The following is a 16,053-nucleotide window of genomic DNA, read 5'->3' as shown; positions in this document are numbered from 1 at the left end:
TGGGATCGATCTCCGCGTCGGGCTCCCTGCTCCACGGGAGCCTGCTTCTTGCTCTCCTCCCTGCTCGTGCGCGCTCTCTCTCTCTCTCTCTCTCTCTCTCTCTCTCTCAAATAAATAAATAAAATCTTTAAAAAAAAAGTCATTTCATTATTGAAATGACTTAATGTAATAGAAATTCCATTAAGCCCATTTGATGGTTTCTTGATTAAAGAAGCACATATGCGGCCCACATCTGTGTGGAAACAGTGCTTAGCATTATTCATATCTTCTCGGACTTAAGATCTCACGGACAAATCATCTCCAGAGCGCACTGGTGGGAGGATGGAGCGGAACGTGCTCCATTTCTGCCAAGGTCACCTGCTGTGTCCTTACAGGGAAGGGTATGAAACCCAAACAGTCCCCTCCCTTCAGGAAAATTTCACTGTCCCCAGGAGCCTTGAGATCATGGTGCTCCCCAAACCTAAAGTTAGCAACAGTTGTGGGTAGTAGTTTTGTTTTTTGTTTTTTTTACCTTGAAGCATGAAGTTTCCAGCTTTGTTGAACTTTAACGAAAACATTTTCAGCGTGTCTGGATAAAGAGCTTAGCCACGGAAAGCCATTAGCCTCCTATATACGCTATTACTACCTCGTAGAATACTGGATTCCTTAATGAACGTATCACCCAGCTTGTAGCAATAAACCTGATTTTGCATTTCCTTCTCTTAGACCCCGTCCTACTTGTGAACCTGTATTTTTGGCATTCGGGTATAGTTCCGATGAACTCTGTCAGGCATAATTAGTCCCCTGCGCCCAGCAGTGTTTGGTTTTGCTGAGAAAGTCTGTGGCTGGAGTTCTCTATCACATCATGCCTTTAATATTTAGGTGTGGAAAAGTCACATTATCCCTGGACTTCCATTTTTATTTATTTTTTATTGTCAAGATTTTATTTATTTATCGGAGTGAGAGAGCACGAGCAGGGGGAGCGGCAGAGGCAGAGGGAGAAGCAGGCTCCCCGCTGAGCAGGGAGCCCGACGCAGGACTCGATCCCAGGGTCCTGGGATCATGACGTGAGCCGAAGGCGGATGCTACACCGACTGAGCCACCCAGGCGCCCCTGGACTTCCCCTCTTAATGTGAAAGTTGTTGTCATTTGGGTGGCTTCTTCTTTGTTAGTCGTCCAGACAAGAACCCTTTCATACGCTCAACCTTGGGGTCCACCAACCTGCTCTGTAAAGGGCCACGTAGGAAATATTTTAGGCTCCCTGGGCCCGTGTCTACTGCAGGTCCCCAGCTCAGAAGCAGTCACAAACTGTGTACACGAATGACCACGACTGGGTCCCGGTCACACTCTACCTGTGAGCAGTGAGATTTGAATTTCTTGTCATTTTCTTGGGTCACAAAATGGTCTTTTGATCCCTGTCCCCCCAACCATTTAACTAACACCTGTTCTCATGGGCTGTGGTCTGCCAGCCACCATACTCAGTGACGGAGGATGGAAGCGTTCACATAGGCATTTCCTGCTGGTGACCGCTGTGGACTTTGGCACCCCGAGCGCAGGACTGTACGGCTAGCGTGTGAAGGCATCTGTCTGGGGAAAGAGCATCGAGTGGGTCAGGCTGGGTCTCTTCAGCCTCTTGTCAGAGTTGCTCTTTAAAATGCTATGCAGGGGCGCCTGGGTGGCTCAGTCGGTGAAGCGTCTGCCTTCAGCTCAGGTCAGGATCCCGGGGTCCTGGGATCGAGCCCCGCGTCAGGGTCTCTGCTCAGCGGGGAGCCTGCTTCTCCCTCTGCCTGCCGCTCCCCCTGCTTGTGCACGCGCGCTCTCTCTCTCTCTCTCTCTCTCTCTGTCCTTCCCTGTCAGATAAATAAATAAAATGTTTAAAAAGGAATAATAAAATGCTGGGCAAAGGTCACATGTCGGGTCCTGTGACCCTGTCCTGGGAAGAGTTCTGGGCATCTGGGTGTTTCTGCACAGGGCCAGCTACATTCGTTGCAGTGCTCTCCTCATTGTTCCCTTCGCTGTTCCTTGATTCTAAAGCAGACTCTTCCCCGTGGTCCTTCCTTCCCAGTTCTTCGTCTCATGACCTGTCGGGCACGTGGGAGCCCTCGAATCTGCAGCGCACGTCTGGCCATTTTAGCTCGCTCGGGAGCGTCGACAGCCTGGACCAGCCTTCCCAGCCCTGCCCCTCCGGACGCCTGTCTGCCGCCAAATCCAACAGCAGCATCGACCACCTGGGCGGCCAGAGCAAGCGGGACTCGGCTTACGGCTCATTCTCCACCAGCTCCAGCACGCCTGACCACACGTTGCCCAAGGCCGATGCCTCCTCTGCAGAGAACATCCTCTACAAAGTGGGCCTGTGGGAGGCCTCCAAGCCGGACAGCAGCCGGCAGGGCCAGGCCGCCAGCGATCCTCAGGGCCTCGAGGAGAGGCTCGGGTCTTCCCCGGCCCGGGTGCTCCGTGACGGTAGCAAAAGCCCCAGGCCAGAGGACAGTGCTGAGGTGAAGCTGGCCACCTCCGGGAGGTCAAATTTTGGGCCCGTCTGGTATGTCCCTGATAAGAGAAAAGCACCTTCGTCCCCTCCTCCGCCCCCGCCCCCCCCTCCGCAGTGACAGCTTCGCGGCCACCAAGAGCCACGAGAAGGCCCAGGGCCCTCCATTCTCAGAGGCGGCCAACGTGCAGCACTTTCCAGGCCTGAGCCGCGCCCAGCCCCGCAGTGACTGGAGAGCAGAAGCCGCCGATCAGCCATGGAGGCTGGTGCGTCCCAGCGGCGGGAGAAGAGCCGGGAGCTCAGGTTGCACACCGGACGTCCCCCTGGATGGCGGGGTGCTGCCCTCTGACTACAGGGCAGGCGGCCTCCCAGGGGCTCCCGGCCGGCTGCAGGCCTCTCTGTCTGGCACGGATGTGCATTTCCCACAGTCTTCCTTCGGCTGCCAGCACACACGCCGGGACAGTGCCGAGAGCCCCTTCTGTCACGGGGGCCCCACGGCCGCCACGTCACTGAGGGAGCAGCCCCGCGTGGCCGTCCCGGGGGGCCGCCAGGAGCCATCTGCTGACCGTTTCCAGGAGCACAGCCCCGCTCAGGTCGGGCGGCCCGGCGCCACCAACCAGAAGGGGGACAGCGGTGGGCAGGGCCTCTACGACTGTGCGGTCAGCAGAGAGTGCCCTCAGGACGGCACCCAGGCGGCGCAACTCCACCAGCAGGCCTGGCATCCTGACGTGGCTCCAGGTGCCCGCGAATCCCCTACCCCACAGCCGCTGGGCCAGGAACCCCGGAGTTCCCTGCCGCAGCGCGAGCAGGCCCCGGGCCCCCGCGACAGAGCCCGGGCCGACCCGGCGGACCGAGGAGCAGAGAGCCGCCCCGCAGGCCGTGAAGCAGCACCACGAGCCAGCCACGTGGAGAAAAGCGGTCTGAAGAAAACCGCGGATGGCTTCATGTGGGCCGACGGAGAGAGCAGCACGATCTCTCCTCACAAGACACCTATGTTGCACTCACTGACCCAGGAGGGGTCGCGCCGGCCCGAGAATGGCCCAGATGCGGGTACAGAGAGGCCGCCACCGTTTGACGCCCAGGTGGGCAAAGTGACACGGAGGAGCGACCGGTTTGCCACCACCCTGAGGAACGAGATCCAGATGCGACGAGCCAAGCTGCAGAAAAGCAAAAGCACGGTGACGCTGACTGGGGCGGGGGAAGCCGAGGAAGAGGCCGGCGGCGGCTGGAGGGTGGAGCGCAGAGGTGCCACCAGCCCCAGCCCAGAAGGGTCCTTCACGGGCACCTACAGAGACCACGTGAAGGAGGCCCAGGCCCGGGTCCTGCGGGCCACGTCGTTTAAACGCCGTGACTTGGACCCCAGCCCAGCTGAGCATTATGCAGGGCCACCAGAGCAGCGGGCTGAGGACCACAGCACAGATCTGGACCCCGTCGCCCGCGTGTGGGAGGGCGGCCTGGCCAAGCCGCCCCCGTCTGGAGCGGCCGTGCCGCACGTTCCCCGCATTGGAGGCCGGAAACGGTTCACGCTGGAGCAGAAGCTGAAATCCTACTCTGAACCGGAGAAAATGAACGAGGTGGGGCTCTCGGGGGATGATCGCCCTCACCAGCGCCCTGGGACGTCCGAGGAGACTGTGGGCACGTTCGCCGACAGGTGGAAGTTCTTTGAGGAAACAAGCAAACCCATTCACCAGAGACCTGGCCAGAGGCAAGCACTCTGCGCGTTCCCTAAGGAGAAGCTGGAGAGGCCGCCGACAGCGGGCCATGGGTACGAGAGTGCGCAGCCTTGGTTCCAGAAGAGGGCCCGCACTACCTCCTTTGGAGAAAACCCCAGTGGGCGCAGAAGAGCGGGGAAGGTAGGAAAACTGGAACCGCCTGAGAGACTTGGGACCTTTGCTGAATATCAAGCCTCTTGGCGGGAACAGAGGACAGCTCTCGAAGCCAGGAGTTCCGGGAGGTATCACTCAGCCGACGACATCTTGGACGCGGGTCTGGAGCAGCACGAGAGGCTGCGGTACATTCATGGAAGGTCCCGGTCGTCGCCGTCCACAGACCTCTACACACAGGTAAGCCTGGTGCCGCAAGCAAGGACAAAGCTGCCCCCCGCCCCCACCTGCCGTCTTACAGCACATAGAGGAGGCCCCCCCAAAATAGAATGCCCCGATGTCAGTGTGACTTGTGTCCAGCTGTTTGAGCACCTATGTGCTCCAGCTCTTGTGGCATCGCCTCGTGTGAAAGGGCCCTGGGGAAGATGGGTACATTCGTGGCCGCTGAAGTGCCGTCCTTGCTTGCGTATCTCGAGTCCCCAGCCGCCGCCTCATCTCTTGCTTCAGCTGACTTTCCCTGTGATTAGGGTGCCCCAGCCTTAACGCCAAGCCAAGAATTGGGGGGGAGCTCTAGAAAACGGCAGGTTCTCCTCAGAAATGGAAAGCGGGACTTTCTGTAAAGGGGTAAGACAGTGTCTGATAGCCAGTCTTCAAACCTTGAGGCCATTTACAGTTTCTAGTATTTGTTCTTTAAGGTTTGGGTTTTTGTTTTTTTCGAATATTTTTAGAGATTGCTCCAGGGCAAACGTAATCTAACGTGCAATGCGTTAAACCACTGCATTTTCTGTAAGGTACTGACGGTAAAAGTTGCCTTTACGCTCTCTTCTAGAAAAGCAGACTGTTCGTAGCAATACTCATAGTCGATTGCCACGAGTCAAGCTCCCTCTCTCTGCCTGTTCTGCCTCTTAAACCTGCCTTTATACGTTTCAAAGAAAATGCTTACAGTGAGAGATGCGGTTTCTTTTCAAAAAGAACCAGTAGTGGGTTCAGGACACCACAGTCAGTACGTGCGTGTACAGAGAACTGCGTGTTTGTTCGTGGCATCCTGGTGCTGACAGGCCTGCAGATGCCGCACGTGTGGCAGTCTGGTCGTGGCCGTGTCCCAGCCCGTGGCCCGCGCAGCATGACCTCTGAGAACTCCATGCTTGCTCGGTCAGGAGAGAAGAATCCCAGACTCTGACAATTCCTCGGGCTTGAGGCTCCGCCGTAGTGAGTTGCCACAGGCTGTATGTGAGTTGGTTTTTGTTTTGTTTCTGCTTTGGCCGGCTGTGTCCCATGGCCCTACAGGCCTCACGTCAGCCATCTGCTAGCTGCCCAGAACAGGAGTGGGACCTACGGTCTCGTTCATTTGTTTGGTAGACCGGTTTGGAGAGCTGAGCTCGCCAGGCCCGTGGCCGAGTGTCAGGACGAGACAGCAGGCTGCGTCATTGCCTCCGTGGTCCGGGCCCACAGGGCAAACCCACAATGAGGGGGTTCATAATGATAGATGTCTCAGAGAAGGCGGCTTGATGACTTGGTGTCTCACTGTGCTTGCTCTTGGCAGGAAGCTGCCATCGAACCCCAGCAGCAAGTGGGGGACCCTGGCGAGCACAGAGAACTTTCCTCTGCGGTCTGGGCCGAGGAGGGACATCCCCGTCCGAGGTAGGTGAATTTTGGATTGGGGGTTGCTAAGAAGACATCTCGGGGGTGGCCTTCTTGATGGAGGGTGAATGCTCGGTGAACGTGATGGGGCATCTGTTTTTTGCCAAACCAGAGTGGCTGTTAGTGGACGCGGCGAGCCGCGTGCCCGGGTGCAGACGGCGCCGTGCGCATTGAGCTGAGCCCGCAGGCCTGCACCACGGGCAGGAGCACCCTCTCCAGGGCAGCAACGCCTTCGAATGCCATCGTGGCGTGTTTCCGTTCTTGAAATGGCTGCTGTGTTTTCTGCACAGTAGGTTCTTCCTGTTGAGAAAATGGGAAATCCAGTGTCTTGTGCTTGAATGAAATGCTTTATCCAGAATGCTCGATTGAAGGGACCGAGTACACAGCTGGGTTGCTGGGGCGTGGTCTCCGCATCGTTCTTGCCTGGAAGGATTGTCAGTCTGGAAGGAATGGAGCCAGCCTTTCTAAATTGGGCTTATTTTGAGCGTGAGAATAGAAATCAATTCTGTGGGCTCCTCAAGAGGATCAGAGCGTGTGAGAGAATTGTGGACGGCCCGGTGTATTACCGTGCTGTATGCCATCATTCTAGAATGGGGCCGGTGTAGCTGTTTAGCTGTAGTGAGGATGGGATTTAGGTTAAGTAGGTAGGTGGGTAGACAGACAGTGTCATCTCGCCCCTGATACGCATGGGGAGGGAGGGAGAGAAAAGCATAGATTACTGTAGGACCTGTGGTATCACCTTATTTTAAAAGGGCTAATAGAAGCATGGAAGTGAATGTACGCAGTTGGGTAAGTGAATGCAGATTTTTCCGTCGCTTTGAGAGTGGTGATCGGTGTGATATTTAGATTTCAACACTTAACCTCATAAGGTTCTGTTGCAGAAATAACCAATTTAAATGTTTGCCTTCTGTAACGGGGTCTTACTTCATTGGGCTAAAAACTTGCGGGCTGTTAGCCTTATGCAACAGCATCCAATCTTTACGTGGTTCTAAGGGGGCAAGAGTGGCGTTTTGTGTAGGAGGTCCCTGCCATTCACGGTTTGCACGGCTGAAACCAAGAATCCCTGGCTAAGAAGGAAGGGCCGATGAATAATACACCTACAAGAATGCAGCCTTTTCTGAGAAACACAATTAGAGCTTTACTCCGAGAGTCTCTGAGTGAGTCCCGGCCCGGCACCAGCTGAAATCTTCTCTCGCAGCCCGCTCCCGGGCTCTGCTGCCGTCATGACGGTGCTCAGAGCTCGCTGAGTTCCTGCCCTAGGCACGGCACTTCCACTGCAGAGGACTTAGCCCTTCTGCTGTGAGCGGAGTCCTAATGAATAGCTATAATGTACAGTGTGTGTCAATAGCGAGAGGGTCAAGAAGAACAGCAGGAGGGACCACAGGCTTCCTTTATCGTAGCACACTGCACCACCACTCTGAAGAAATTAGTTCCAGAGCCTTCTGCTTTTGAGCTGCAGAGCCGGCAATTTTCAGAACTGTGTGCGCATTCAAAAAGCGGCAAGACTCCACAAAATTCCAGAACAGGAACATGGAAAAGCCATTTTCAGCTTTTTTTGAAGAATGTTTATTTTCTGAAGTATCGGTAAGAAGTAGTGTATTTAAAACATTAAATCTGGGAATAAAAGAAATGAAAATTCAGGTCAAGGACTCTCTATTTGCTCACCAAAACCAAAATCCTCTAATGCAACGATTTAAAGACGCCTAATGTTTTGCATAAACTTAAAACAATATAAACATGTGTATAAAAAATATGAGGGGCGCCTGGATGGCTCATTCGTTAAGCATCTGCCTTCGGCTCAGGTCGTGATCCCAGGGTCCTGGGATCGAGCCCCAAATCAGGCTCCCTGCTCAGCGGGAGGCCTGCTTCTCCCTCTCCCACGCCCCCTGCTTGTGTTGCCTCTCTCGCTGTCTCTGTCTCTGTCAAATAAATAAATAAAATCTTAAAAATTAAAAAAAATATGAATTACAGGGGTACCTAGTCAGCTCGGTCAGTAGAGCGTGTGACTCTTGATCTTGGGGTTTTGAGTTCGAGCCCCACGTTAGGCACAGAGATTACTTAAAAATAAAATCTTAAAAAAAAAAAAAAAGGAATTACGGATCTGGTAACTGGTGTGGGGTAGTGAATGTTTTTCATTGTACTCTGTTGAGACAACATAATAGCATCAAGATAAGAGTTACTTGTTCATTCAAATCACATTGAGAACATTTTTGTGAGGTTCAAGATTCTGTCCTACATAAAGAGATGTAGGACAAAGGTTCTGCTCCCAAAGGACCTCACAGTGTAGGTGGGAAGGAGAGACACCAGTACTTACCATAGAAGTGATGACACATAAGTAGAATTTTTGTAAGAAATAATGTGGTGCTTCAGAATCTTGGAGGAAAGAGGGTGAGGTGACTTCTGGCTGAGTCATAGGGGAGACAGGTGGTGTTTGAGCTGAAAGAAACCCAAAGCCAGGAGAGCAGATTTCATTGCATTTGCTTGCTTCTAGCTTTTCCTGTGGCGAGCAGCCCCCTTTACCCAGCCCGACTGGCTTCACCCCCTAGCTTCTCCTGTTCTCAGAGGTTTTGCACCAGCTCTCCGAGCTCAGTATTGTGACCGACAGGAGTCTGCTTCCTGCGAATTCTCTCCCCCACTCACTGGGGTACCTCATAAGCTGGACGTAGCAGCTTGCTCGGGCTGTCCTAACCAAATGCCACAGACTGGGTGACATCGACAATAGAAATTTATCTTCCCAGTCTTGTGGAGGCCAGAAGCCCAAGATCAAGGGGTCAGCAGGTTTGGTTTCTCCCAGGCCTTCTCTTCACGTCTTACACATTAGCCACCTCCTCCCCGTGTCACCACGTGGTGTTCCCTTTGTGTGTCTCTGCCCAGTCTCTTGTAAGAACACCACTGAGATTGGATCAGGATTCACCCTGATGACTTCATTTCACCTTACTTACCTCTTTAAAAACCCTATCTCCAAATAGTCACATTCTGAGGTCCTGGGGGTTCGGACTTCAACTTACAAGTTTTGGGGTATACAATGACTCCATAACCCTGGGAGAAATGTCCTTTCTGCCTTATACCTTGTAGCCAAGGCTGTCAGCTGCCTCAGTGCTCTCAGGAAGTATATATCCCGTCGTTGAGCTGATGGAGCCACACCTGGTGTGGGAGCATTTAAAATAAAGGGGAGAGGGAGGCTGCCATCCTTGAGTGTGTCTGGTGAGGAGAGGAATTCGGCAAAACCTCTCCGAAGGGTGTTTTGGGGTTCAGTTACATGAAGCCCTGCTGTTGCAGGCACCTTGTGATTCAGTGATGCCACTTTTTAAGAGTTGACCTTCCGTGCATATGCCCCTGTGGAGGCATTCTCCGCAGAGGCGGTGTGAGGAGGTGGGTGACTCTGACGCTCACCTGGGAGATGTGTCTGTGGGCCCTTCCCTGCTTCTCATGGACCCACGCCCATGCTGCCTGCTGGTCTCCCGGCCTGGATGGCTGCTAGTGCCTCTGAACAGAATGGAGATGGAAATCCTGTCTTTGCCACTCCAGCACCCCCCTTGCAGGGGCTCCGATCCGACTCACAGTTCCCCTGGTCACCTTGCTGCACAAGCCAAAGCCCACCTCCCCAGTGCAGCACATTGCTCTCTGAGGGGCTCTGCTCTGACCCTCTGGCATCAAGTTCTCGCCGCCTTTGTGTACCTCCTTGCTGGTCTCGGAATATAAATTAAATTATAACCGGCCCCGTTCCCAAACCATGCAATGGCTTCTGATTGCACTTGGAATAAAGTGCAAGCTCCTGACCATGACCTGCAAGGCCCTGTATGGCCTTCTTTTTTGTGGGGCATCCTTTGTCACTCTCCTTTCCCATCCAGGCTCGGGACTTATTGCTACCTTTCTACCCCTTGAACAAGCCAAGTTCGTTTCTCCCTCAGGGCCTTGATGCTTGTTAAAAGGCTGTTCTTGGGGCGCCTGAGTGGCTCAGTCGTTAAGCGTCTGCCTTCGGCTCAGGTCATGATCCCAGGGTCCTGGGATCGAGCCCTGCATCGGGCTCCCTGCTCTGCGGGAAGCCTGCTTCTCCCTCTCCCGCTCTCACAAGCTCCTGCTTGTGTTCCCTCTCTCGCTGTCTCTTTCTCTCTCTCTGTCAAATAAATAAACAAATCTTTAAAAAAATAAATAAATAAAAGGCTGTTCTTGGAACAACACAAGCCTACCTCGGGACATCTACCTAGCAAATGGCAATTGGGCGTTCATGCTCAGCTTGGGGAAGGCACCCTGTGTAAGCACAGTGACTGAAAGATGGATGGACCAGTTGTCGGGTGGATGAATGGATAGAGGGGTGGGTGGTGGGTAGATAAATAGATGGGTAGGTAGATGGATAAACAGGGTGGACTGGTAGATGAATCGATGGGTACCTGCTAACAGCCCTTGCTTCAGTCCTTGGTTATGATGAATAAGGATCCAGTGGTACTTTCTGTGTGCTGAAATTTTATTTTAAGATTTCAGTTTACAGAAAAGCCAGTGAAATGGGCTTGTCTTTCTATCCTGGCATAACTTTGAGAATCAAGACATAAACATCTCAAAATAGATTTGGTAGTGGACTTGTTTTCCAGTATCGTATCTTAAAGCTTGCGAGAAAGCGAAGTTGTGCTGTGGTCGGTTATTGCTCTCAAATTTGGGAGTTCAGTGAGTACTGTGTTCGGGGAGGCTCTGGAGACCAAGGGAGAAACGAGATCTGGGGGTGGAGCACGGTGGCCGTGGGCGCTGGCAGGTTCCATCCTCGTAGCTGCCTTGCAGCCATTTCCGCCCTCGCCTTTAGGAGCTGCCGCCAGTGGGCTGGCACTGACCTGCAGGCTTGTGTCTTGTTGGGACAGATGAGCGAGGAGGACGAGAGTGAGAACGTCCTCTGCTAATCCCAGCAACAGCTGTAAAATTGAATCCGTATGAAATCGAGTTCTTTAGGGGAAATGTGCTTCAGTATAAAATTCATAAACAAGCTAAACCCACCTGGGGGTCACCTTCCTGTACGTTTTCCCTGAGAGGTGACTTGGCGTACAGAGGTGAATACAGAGACTTGATTTTTCCGTTACTAGACAAGCTTCTTACAAATAGATGTCAAAGTAAGAGAGATTACCCAGCCAAACTCTACTCCTCATTTGTGGCTTTCGGGAAGACATTTGCTTTTCCTGGCCCTCAGTTAGCTAAGTAAGGGGCAGCTGAAGCTTTCCACTCTGAACTGCTCCGCTGGGAAATTACGAAGCCCGCGCTGGGGTAACAAGGCTACACTCCAGCTTGGCCGTTTTCCAGGGCGGAGCCAGCGTCGGGCAGAGCCAGCAAGGGGCGTATAGCTTCCTCTCTGGGCGGTGGTCTTTGTGCTTGCAGACTTGCCTGGATCCTCCCTCCTGGAAAGGAGAAAAGGGCACCGCAGGAAAATCCCTGACGGGGGTGGGGGTGGGGGTGGGGACGGGGGTGGGGGTGGGGACGGGGGCGGGGGCGGGGGCGGGGTGTAACTCCAGTTCCTCCCCGCAGGTATAGCCACGTGGCTTTGGGAAACGCGGAGTCGGGACTGGAGCGCGACCACACATTTGCTTCCATGCTGGTCTGGCCTGGTGACTTCACGTTATTTGGAAGGAAGCGTGGCGAGGCCAGCGTGCGCGGGTGACAGGGTTTGGGGCTGGGTCGGAGAGAGGGAGAGCCGGAGCCAGGACTGGAGGAAGAGGCGTGCCGAAGGCGGGCAGGCGGCACTGCCTGCGCCCAGTTCCGAGCGGAGGCCGGCGGGGAGGGAAGGAGACGCAGACGGACCCGCAGACTCGAATTCCGGGTTCCGGGCCGGGGAACGAAACCTTCCGCGAGCCGCGGTCGGAAGGCACCCTCTGCCTTCCAGCGGCCGGAACTGCGGCGCTCGCGTAACTTCCGGTGCGCCCCCGGGGAGACCGTGCGGCCGCATCGGGAGCTGCGCCTGCGCCCCTGCTGCCCACCGGAGCCAGCCGGCCACGGCCGCCGCTTCCCAGATGGAGAGGCCTCCGCGGCGGTCCTGACGCAGTCACCCTCTGCTCTTTCATCCTTTTGTCTCTCCTGCCCACTGGACCGCTCTCTTCAGAGCTCAGACCCTTGTCGGCTGGCCTTGGTTGAATTTGCATAAAGGTGCTCATCAGCGTTTTTGCCTTTCTCCAGAAATCCATTTAAACACACCGGACACTCATCTCCTCTCAGTCTTTCCAGCTGTGGTTCTCCCTTATAGGCTGTGCTTGCGGGCTGGCATGGCCTGGGAAGCACCCATTCAGACGGCCATACAGTTAAACGCTCCTTGTATTAATGCTGTTCATATTGTCAAAGGCATCAGCGAAGGCCCCTCTCTTCTCCTTTGGAGATAGTCTCTGTTGCCGCTTAACTTTTGTAGGCTCTTCTGGTTGATTGTCTAGTTAAGGTGCTTTGCATCTTGACTCCAGAACCACGCTGTGAAGTGTCAGGTCTCCAGTTCTTGTTCTTCTACTGAGACCGAATGTGGCGCTCTACTGAATCTATGTTAAGCTGGCTTTCCTAACATTAGTGGATGAAGCCAAACGTCTTAATCAAACCTGAGTGATTAACCCATGTTAGAAATACACGCACATCTCGGGGTCCCTGAGTGGAAGGGCCGGTTAAGCTTCCGACTCTTGATTTCAGCTCAGGGCGTGATCTCAGGGTCGTGAGAGCCAGCTCCGCCTGGGCTCAAGCTCAGTGTGGAGTCTGCTTGAGATTCTCTCTCCCTCTGCCGCTCCTGCTTATGCTCTTTCTCTCTCTCTCTCTCTCTCAAATAAATAAATAAATAAATAAATCTTGGAAAGACTAGAAAAGAAATATATGTACATCTCATCCATGAACTGTGAACATTGGCTTTGAGTTCCCTTCCTTGGAGAAGGTACAGCTTGTGAGAGGGCATGAAAGTGTTCTTGTAGGATGGTAACATGACTAAGCATCGTGCAAAAGTGGACTTTCTAGAATACTGGTAGACTGAAAACTTGCTTCACAGAGAAGAGCAAGGTTTGGGCAAGCAAGGTCATCAGGGAAGATGCAGTAGGTGGCTGAGTCCATGCATTCCTTTTACAGCTGCCTACCCCCAAGGCCACCTTCAGTATCATTCGTTTTTAGAAACTTTGGAAAGGAGGCACCAAATGCTGGCAGCTACTTTGTTTGGGGCCAGGGGAAGGCAGCTTAATTGCAGCAAGTTTTTCCTTTGTTGGCCTTTGTTTTTCTACCAGAACTCTGAAATTATTGTGTGTGCCGAAGACCACCCGGGAATGTCAGGCCCACCGATGTTGAGCTCCCTCACAAGATGACTGTGAGGACTGGACAGCCATCTGGTGTTCTCTTCCACCTCCTTCCCCCTCAGACCCACAGGCTTGTAGATATCTCTACATAGGGCCACAGTGGCTGGTCTTTGTCTCTGAGGTCACTCTAAATTACTTCCCTTTTTTTGTGTGTGTAAGATTCCCATAACCTAAAATTTAGTGTTTGAATGTGTATCGTTTCGTGACATTTAGTACATTCACGTTACGCAGCCGTCACCACTGTCTACTTCCAGAACAGTTTGTCACCCCAAAAGAAAACCACCTACCCGTTGAGCAGTCACTCTTGACCTGGGTTTACTTTCTTTAACTTGAAGGGTAACTTGAAGTGATCCACTCCCTGCAGTAAGAGTATGTCTTACTCAAACATAATTGCCGTCAGTTGGGATGTGAGATGGATACTTGGCTGTCAGAACTCATTTCCCACAGACTCAGTATGTTAAGTGGTTGTCAGATTCTTGTAGCTAGTCTCAAATCAGTTTAACTCATAAATTTGCTGACGGTCCACACATTTGAATTAAAAAAAGAAAATCGGTCTGCAAGCCACCTATTTCTCTTAAGCAATCTAAAGTACATCCAAATATTTCTAAGTATGTGTTAAACCTGCACATCCCCCAAGAATTCATAGAAGACAACACAGAGCCAAGAGCATGCTTTTATGTCTGTGCCCCCACCCCCATGCCTAGCAGCCCTCTTTCCTCCCACTCCCAATGCAGAAATCATCACCACCTCCACCAGATTTCAGAGGAAGGGGAGATGAAGGAGGAAGACAAGCATGGATAGTGACAGTGTGGTAGCCTGAAAAGTATATCTAGTTCAGGTTTTCTCAAACAGTGTTTGGAGCATATTCTTGGGAATATGCATGTTCTCCTTTTGAGTATAATTTTCTGTCTTTGTTTCCATATTAACCCTTAAGTTCATAAAAGGATATTCTGCCTGATGTGCACAACCACACCTGATATGTGTGGAAGTGTCTCATTGCCAGTGCTAATAACAGAACTGTCTCTAGCTGGGAGGAAAGAGTCTGTCCACATTCTCATGCAAACCAAGCTCTGTCTCTAGACGAGGGAAAAGACAGCCAGGTGCCAGGCCCTCAGAGCTCTGTGACTGTCTGTCAAAATAAAAGTGATGGGTGAAATGAGTCCTTCTGTGACATCCGGGAAACTGTAGGAGCTGAGATCTGGGAGCACAGGAGAAAGAGCTCATTCCCAGCAAAGCCCCGTCACTTTGTCGCATTAAACATCTGCTTTATGGTTTTGCTCTCATGTAAATTTGTTTTGTATTTCCTAGCCTAAGAGCTATGAATTATAAGGAAAATAAAATGTTTTATATTTAGACATATTTCACAATTCAGTAAAAAAGCCATAGACTACATGATTCCATATGTAGGCAGAATCTATAGAGACAGAAAGTAGATTCATTTGCCAGGAATTAAGTGTTGGGGGGCATGGGAATGCCTTGCTAGAGTAGATACGGAGTTTCTTTTGCGGGTGATGAAAATATTCTGGAATTAGATAGTCCTGACGGTTGCATAACTCCGTGAATATACTAAAAAATACTGAATTGTATACTTTCATGGGGTAAATTTTATGGCGTGTAGACCTTACCAGTTTTTAAAACTCTGTCAACACTGGAATGCCACAGGAAAAAAAAGTCAATTTAAAATGAGTCTGTGCATTACTCAAGTCTGAGCAATGTGGCAGCAGCTCTGAGGTCGACAAAGTTTGTAAGGGGTCAGACAGTGAATATTCTTGGCTTCGGGGGACAGACTGTTCATGTTGTGATGACTCAACTCTTGTAGCATGGAGGCAGCCATGAACAGTACTAATGGGAGTATGTGTAGCTCTGCTCCAGGAAAACTTGACAGGAACGGTTTGCCAGCCCTCGGGTTTGGTCAAGGGATGGCTGTGCGTGAGTGTACTTTCAGGGATGGGAATGTGGGACCTGGCTGGCAGTCTGTCTAGACATTTCAGAGAGACTGTTCTTTTGCAAGAATGAGATCCATTTCTCTTGTCGTCTTCATTTTACTTGTCTTTTGTGAACTTCAGGAGTTTACAGTGTCCACCCAAATAGGGGTGGCCATGGCTCCTTCACAGCGTAGAAGTAGAGGTGAGTGCAGGATGCTCTAACCATGGGCTCCTTTGTGATGTTCTGCCTTGCAGTGATGGCGAGGGGTAGGGAGGGCACCGCCAGACCCTAAAGACTGGCATGCCACATTAGGTGAAGTGACCCAGGGGGGGCTTAAGGCTTCACCAGGACTGCCCGAGAGGCTAAGGGGAAGAGTTCTTCTGGAATATAAGTCCTAGGGTGCTTGTCTTGTTCTGTTCCCTTTTTATTTGTGGAATTCTTCAAGCGCACAAATGTTCCGTGCCAAAGACAGGGATACGTATGCATTTTATCACAAGTATTTATAATGTAAAAATCTCACAAGCATTACCATAGCACAAGCTATGAAAAGACGTGAGTGTCCTAGACACCCTGGTAATTATGCCTCGCTGTAGTAAACGTGGATGTATGAAAACCCAAATTATAAATCTTAGTGTTATAAAAGTGCTTTCTCTTTGGACATAATTCATTGAGGGCATTCTTTAAAAAGGCCTCAAGCACAACGAGCATCAAGATCTTGTCTTCCAGTACCCTTCTATAATCAAAGCAACCAGTGCTCCTGGCAGGGAATGGCTGGGTTTAGGCCGGGGCAGGGAATACACAGAACGAGCCTGGAACATCTTGTAGTGCCAAAAAGTAAGGAAGGACTATACCAAACAAGCCCAGTAACAATAAGGATATGTCAGAGGGACACAGGAGCCAACTTAAAAGAGCT

The 16,053-nt window shown here is 52.0% G+C and overlaps 1 protein-coding gene across 1 annotated transcript in view; it reads left to right on the top strand.

Moving 5' to 3' along the window:
- The window catches only part of SHROOM2 (shroom family member 2), a 137,354-nt gene that overhangs the window by 84,815 nt on the left and 36,486 nt on the right, over positions 1–16,053 (top strand). Inside the window, 3 exon segments of the mRNA XM_027607925.2 lie at positions 2,045–2,567; positions 2,569–4,527; positions 5,831–5,928. Coding sequence (XP_027463726.1) covers positions 2,045–2,567; positions 2,569–4,527; positions 5,831–5,928 — 2,580 coding nt within the window.

The sequence above is a fragment of the Zalophus californianus genome, chromosome X, assembly GCF_009762305.2.
Source record: "Zalophus californianus isolate mZalCal1 chromosome X, mZalCal1.pri.v2, whole genome shotgun sequence".
In the NCBI taxonomy this organism is placed as follows: domain Eukaryota; kingdom Metazoa; phylum Chordata; class Mammalia; order Carnivora; family Otariidae; genus Zalophus; species Zalophus californianus.
Note: the sequence above shows the minus strand (reverse complement) of the source record. Positions and strands in the feature narration are given on the sequence as shown.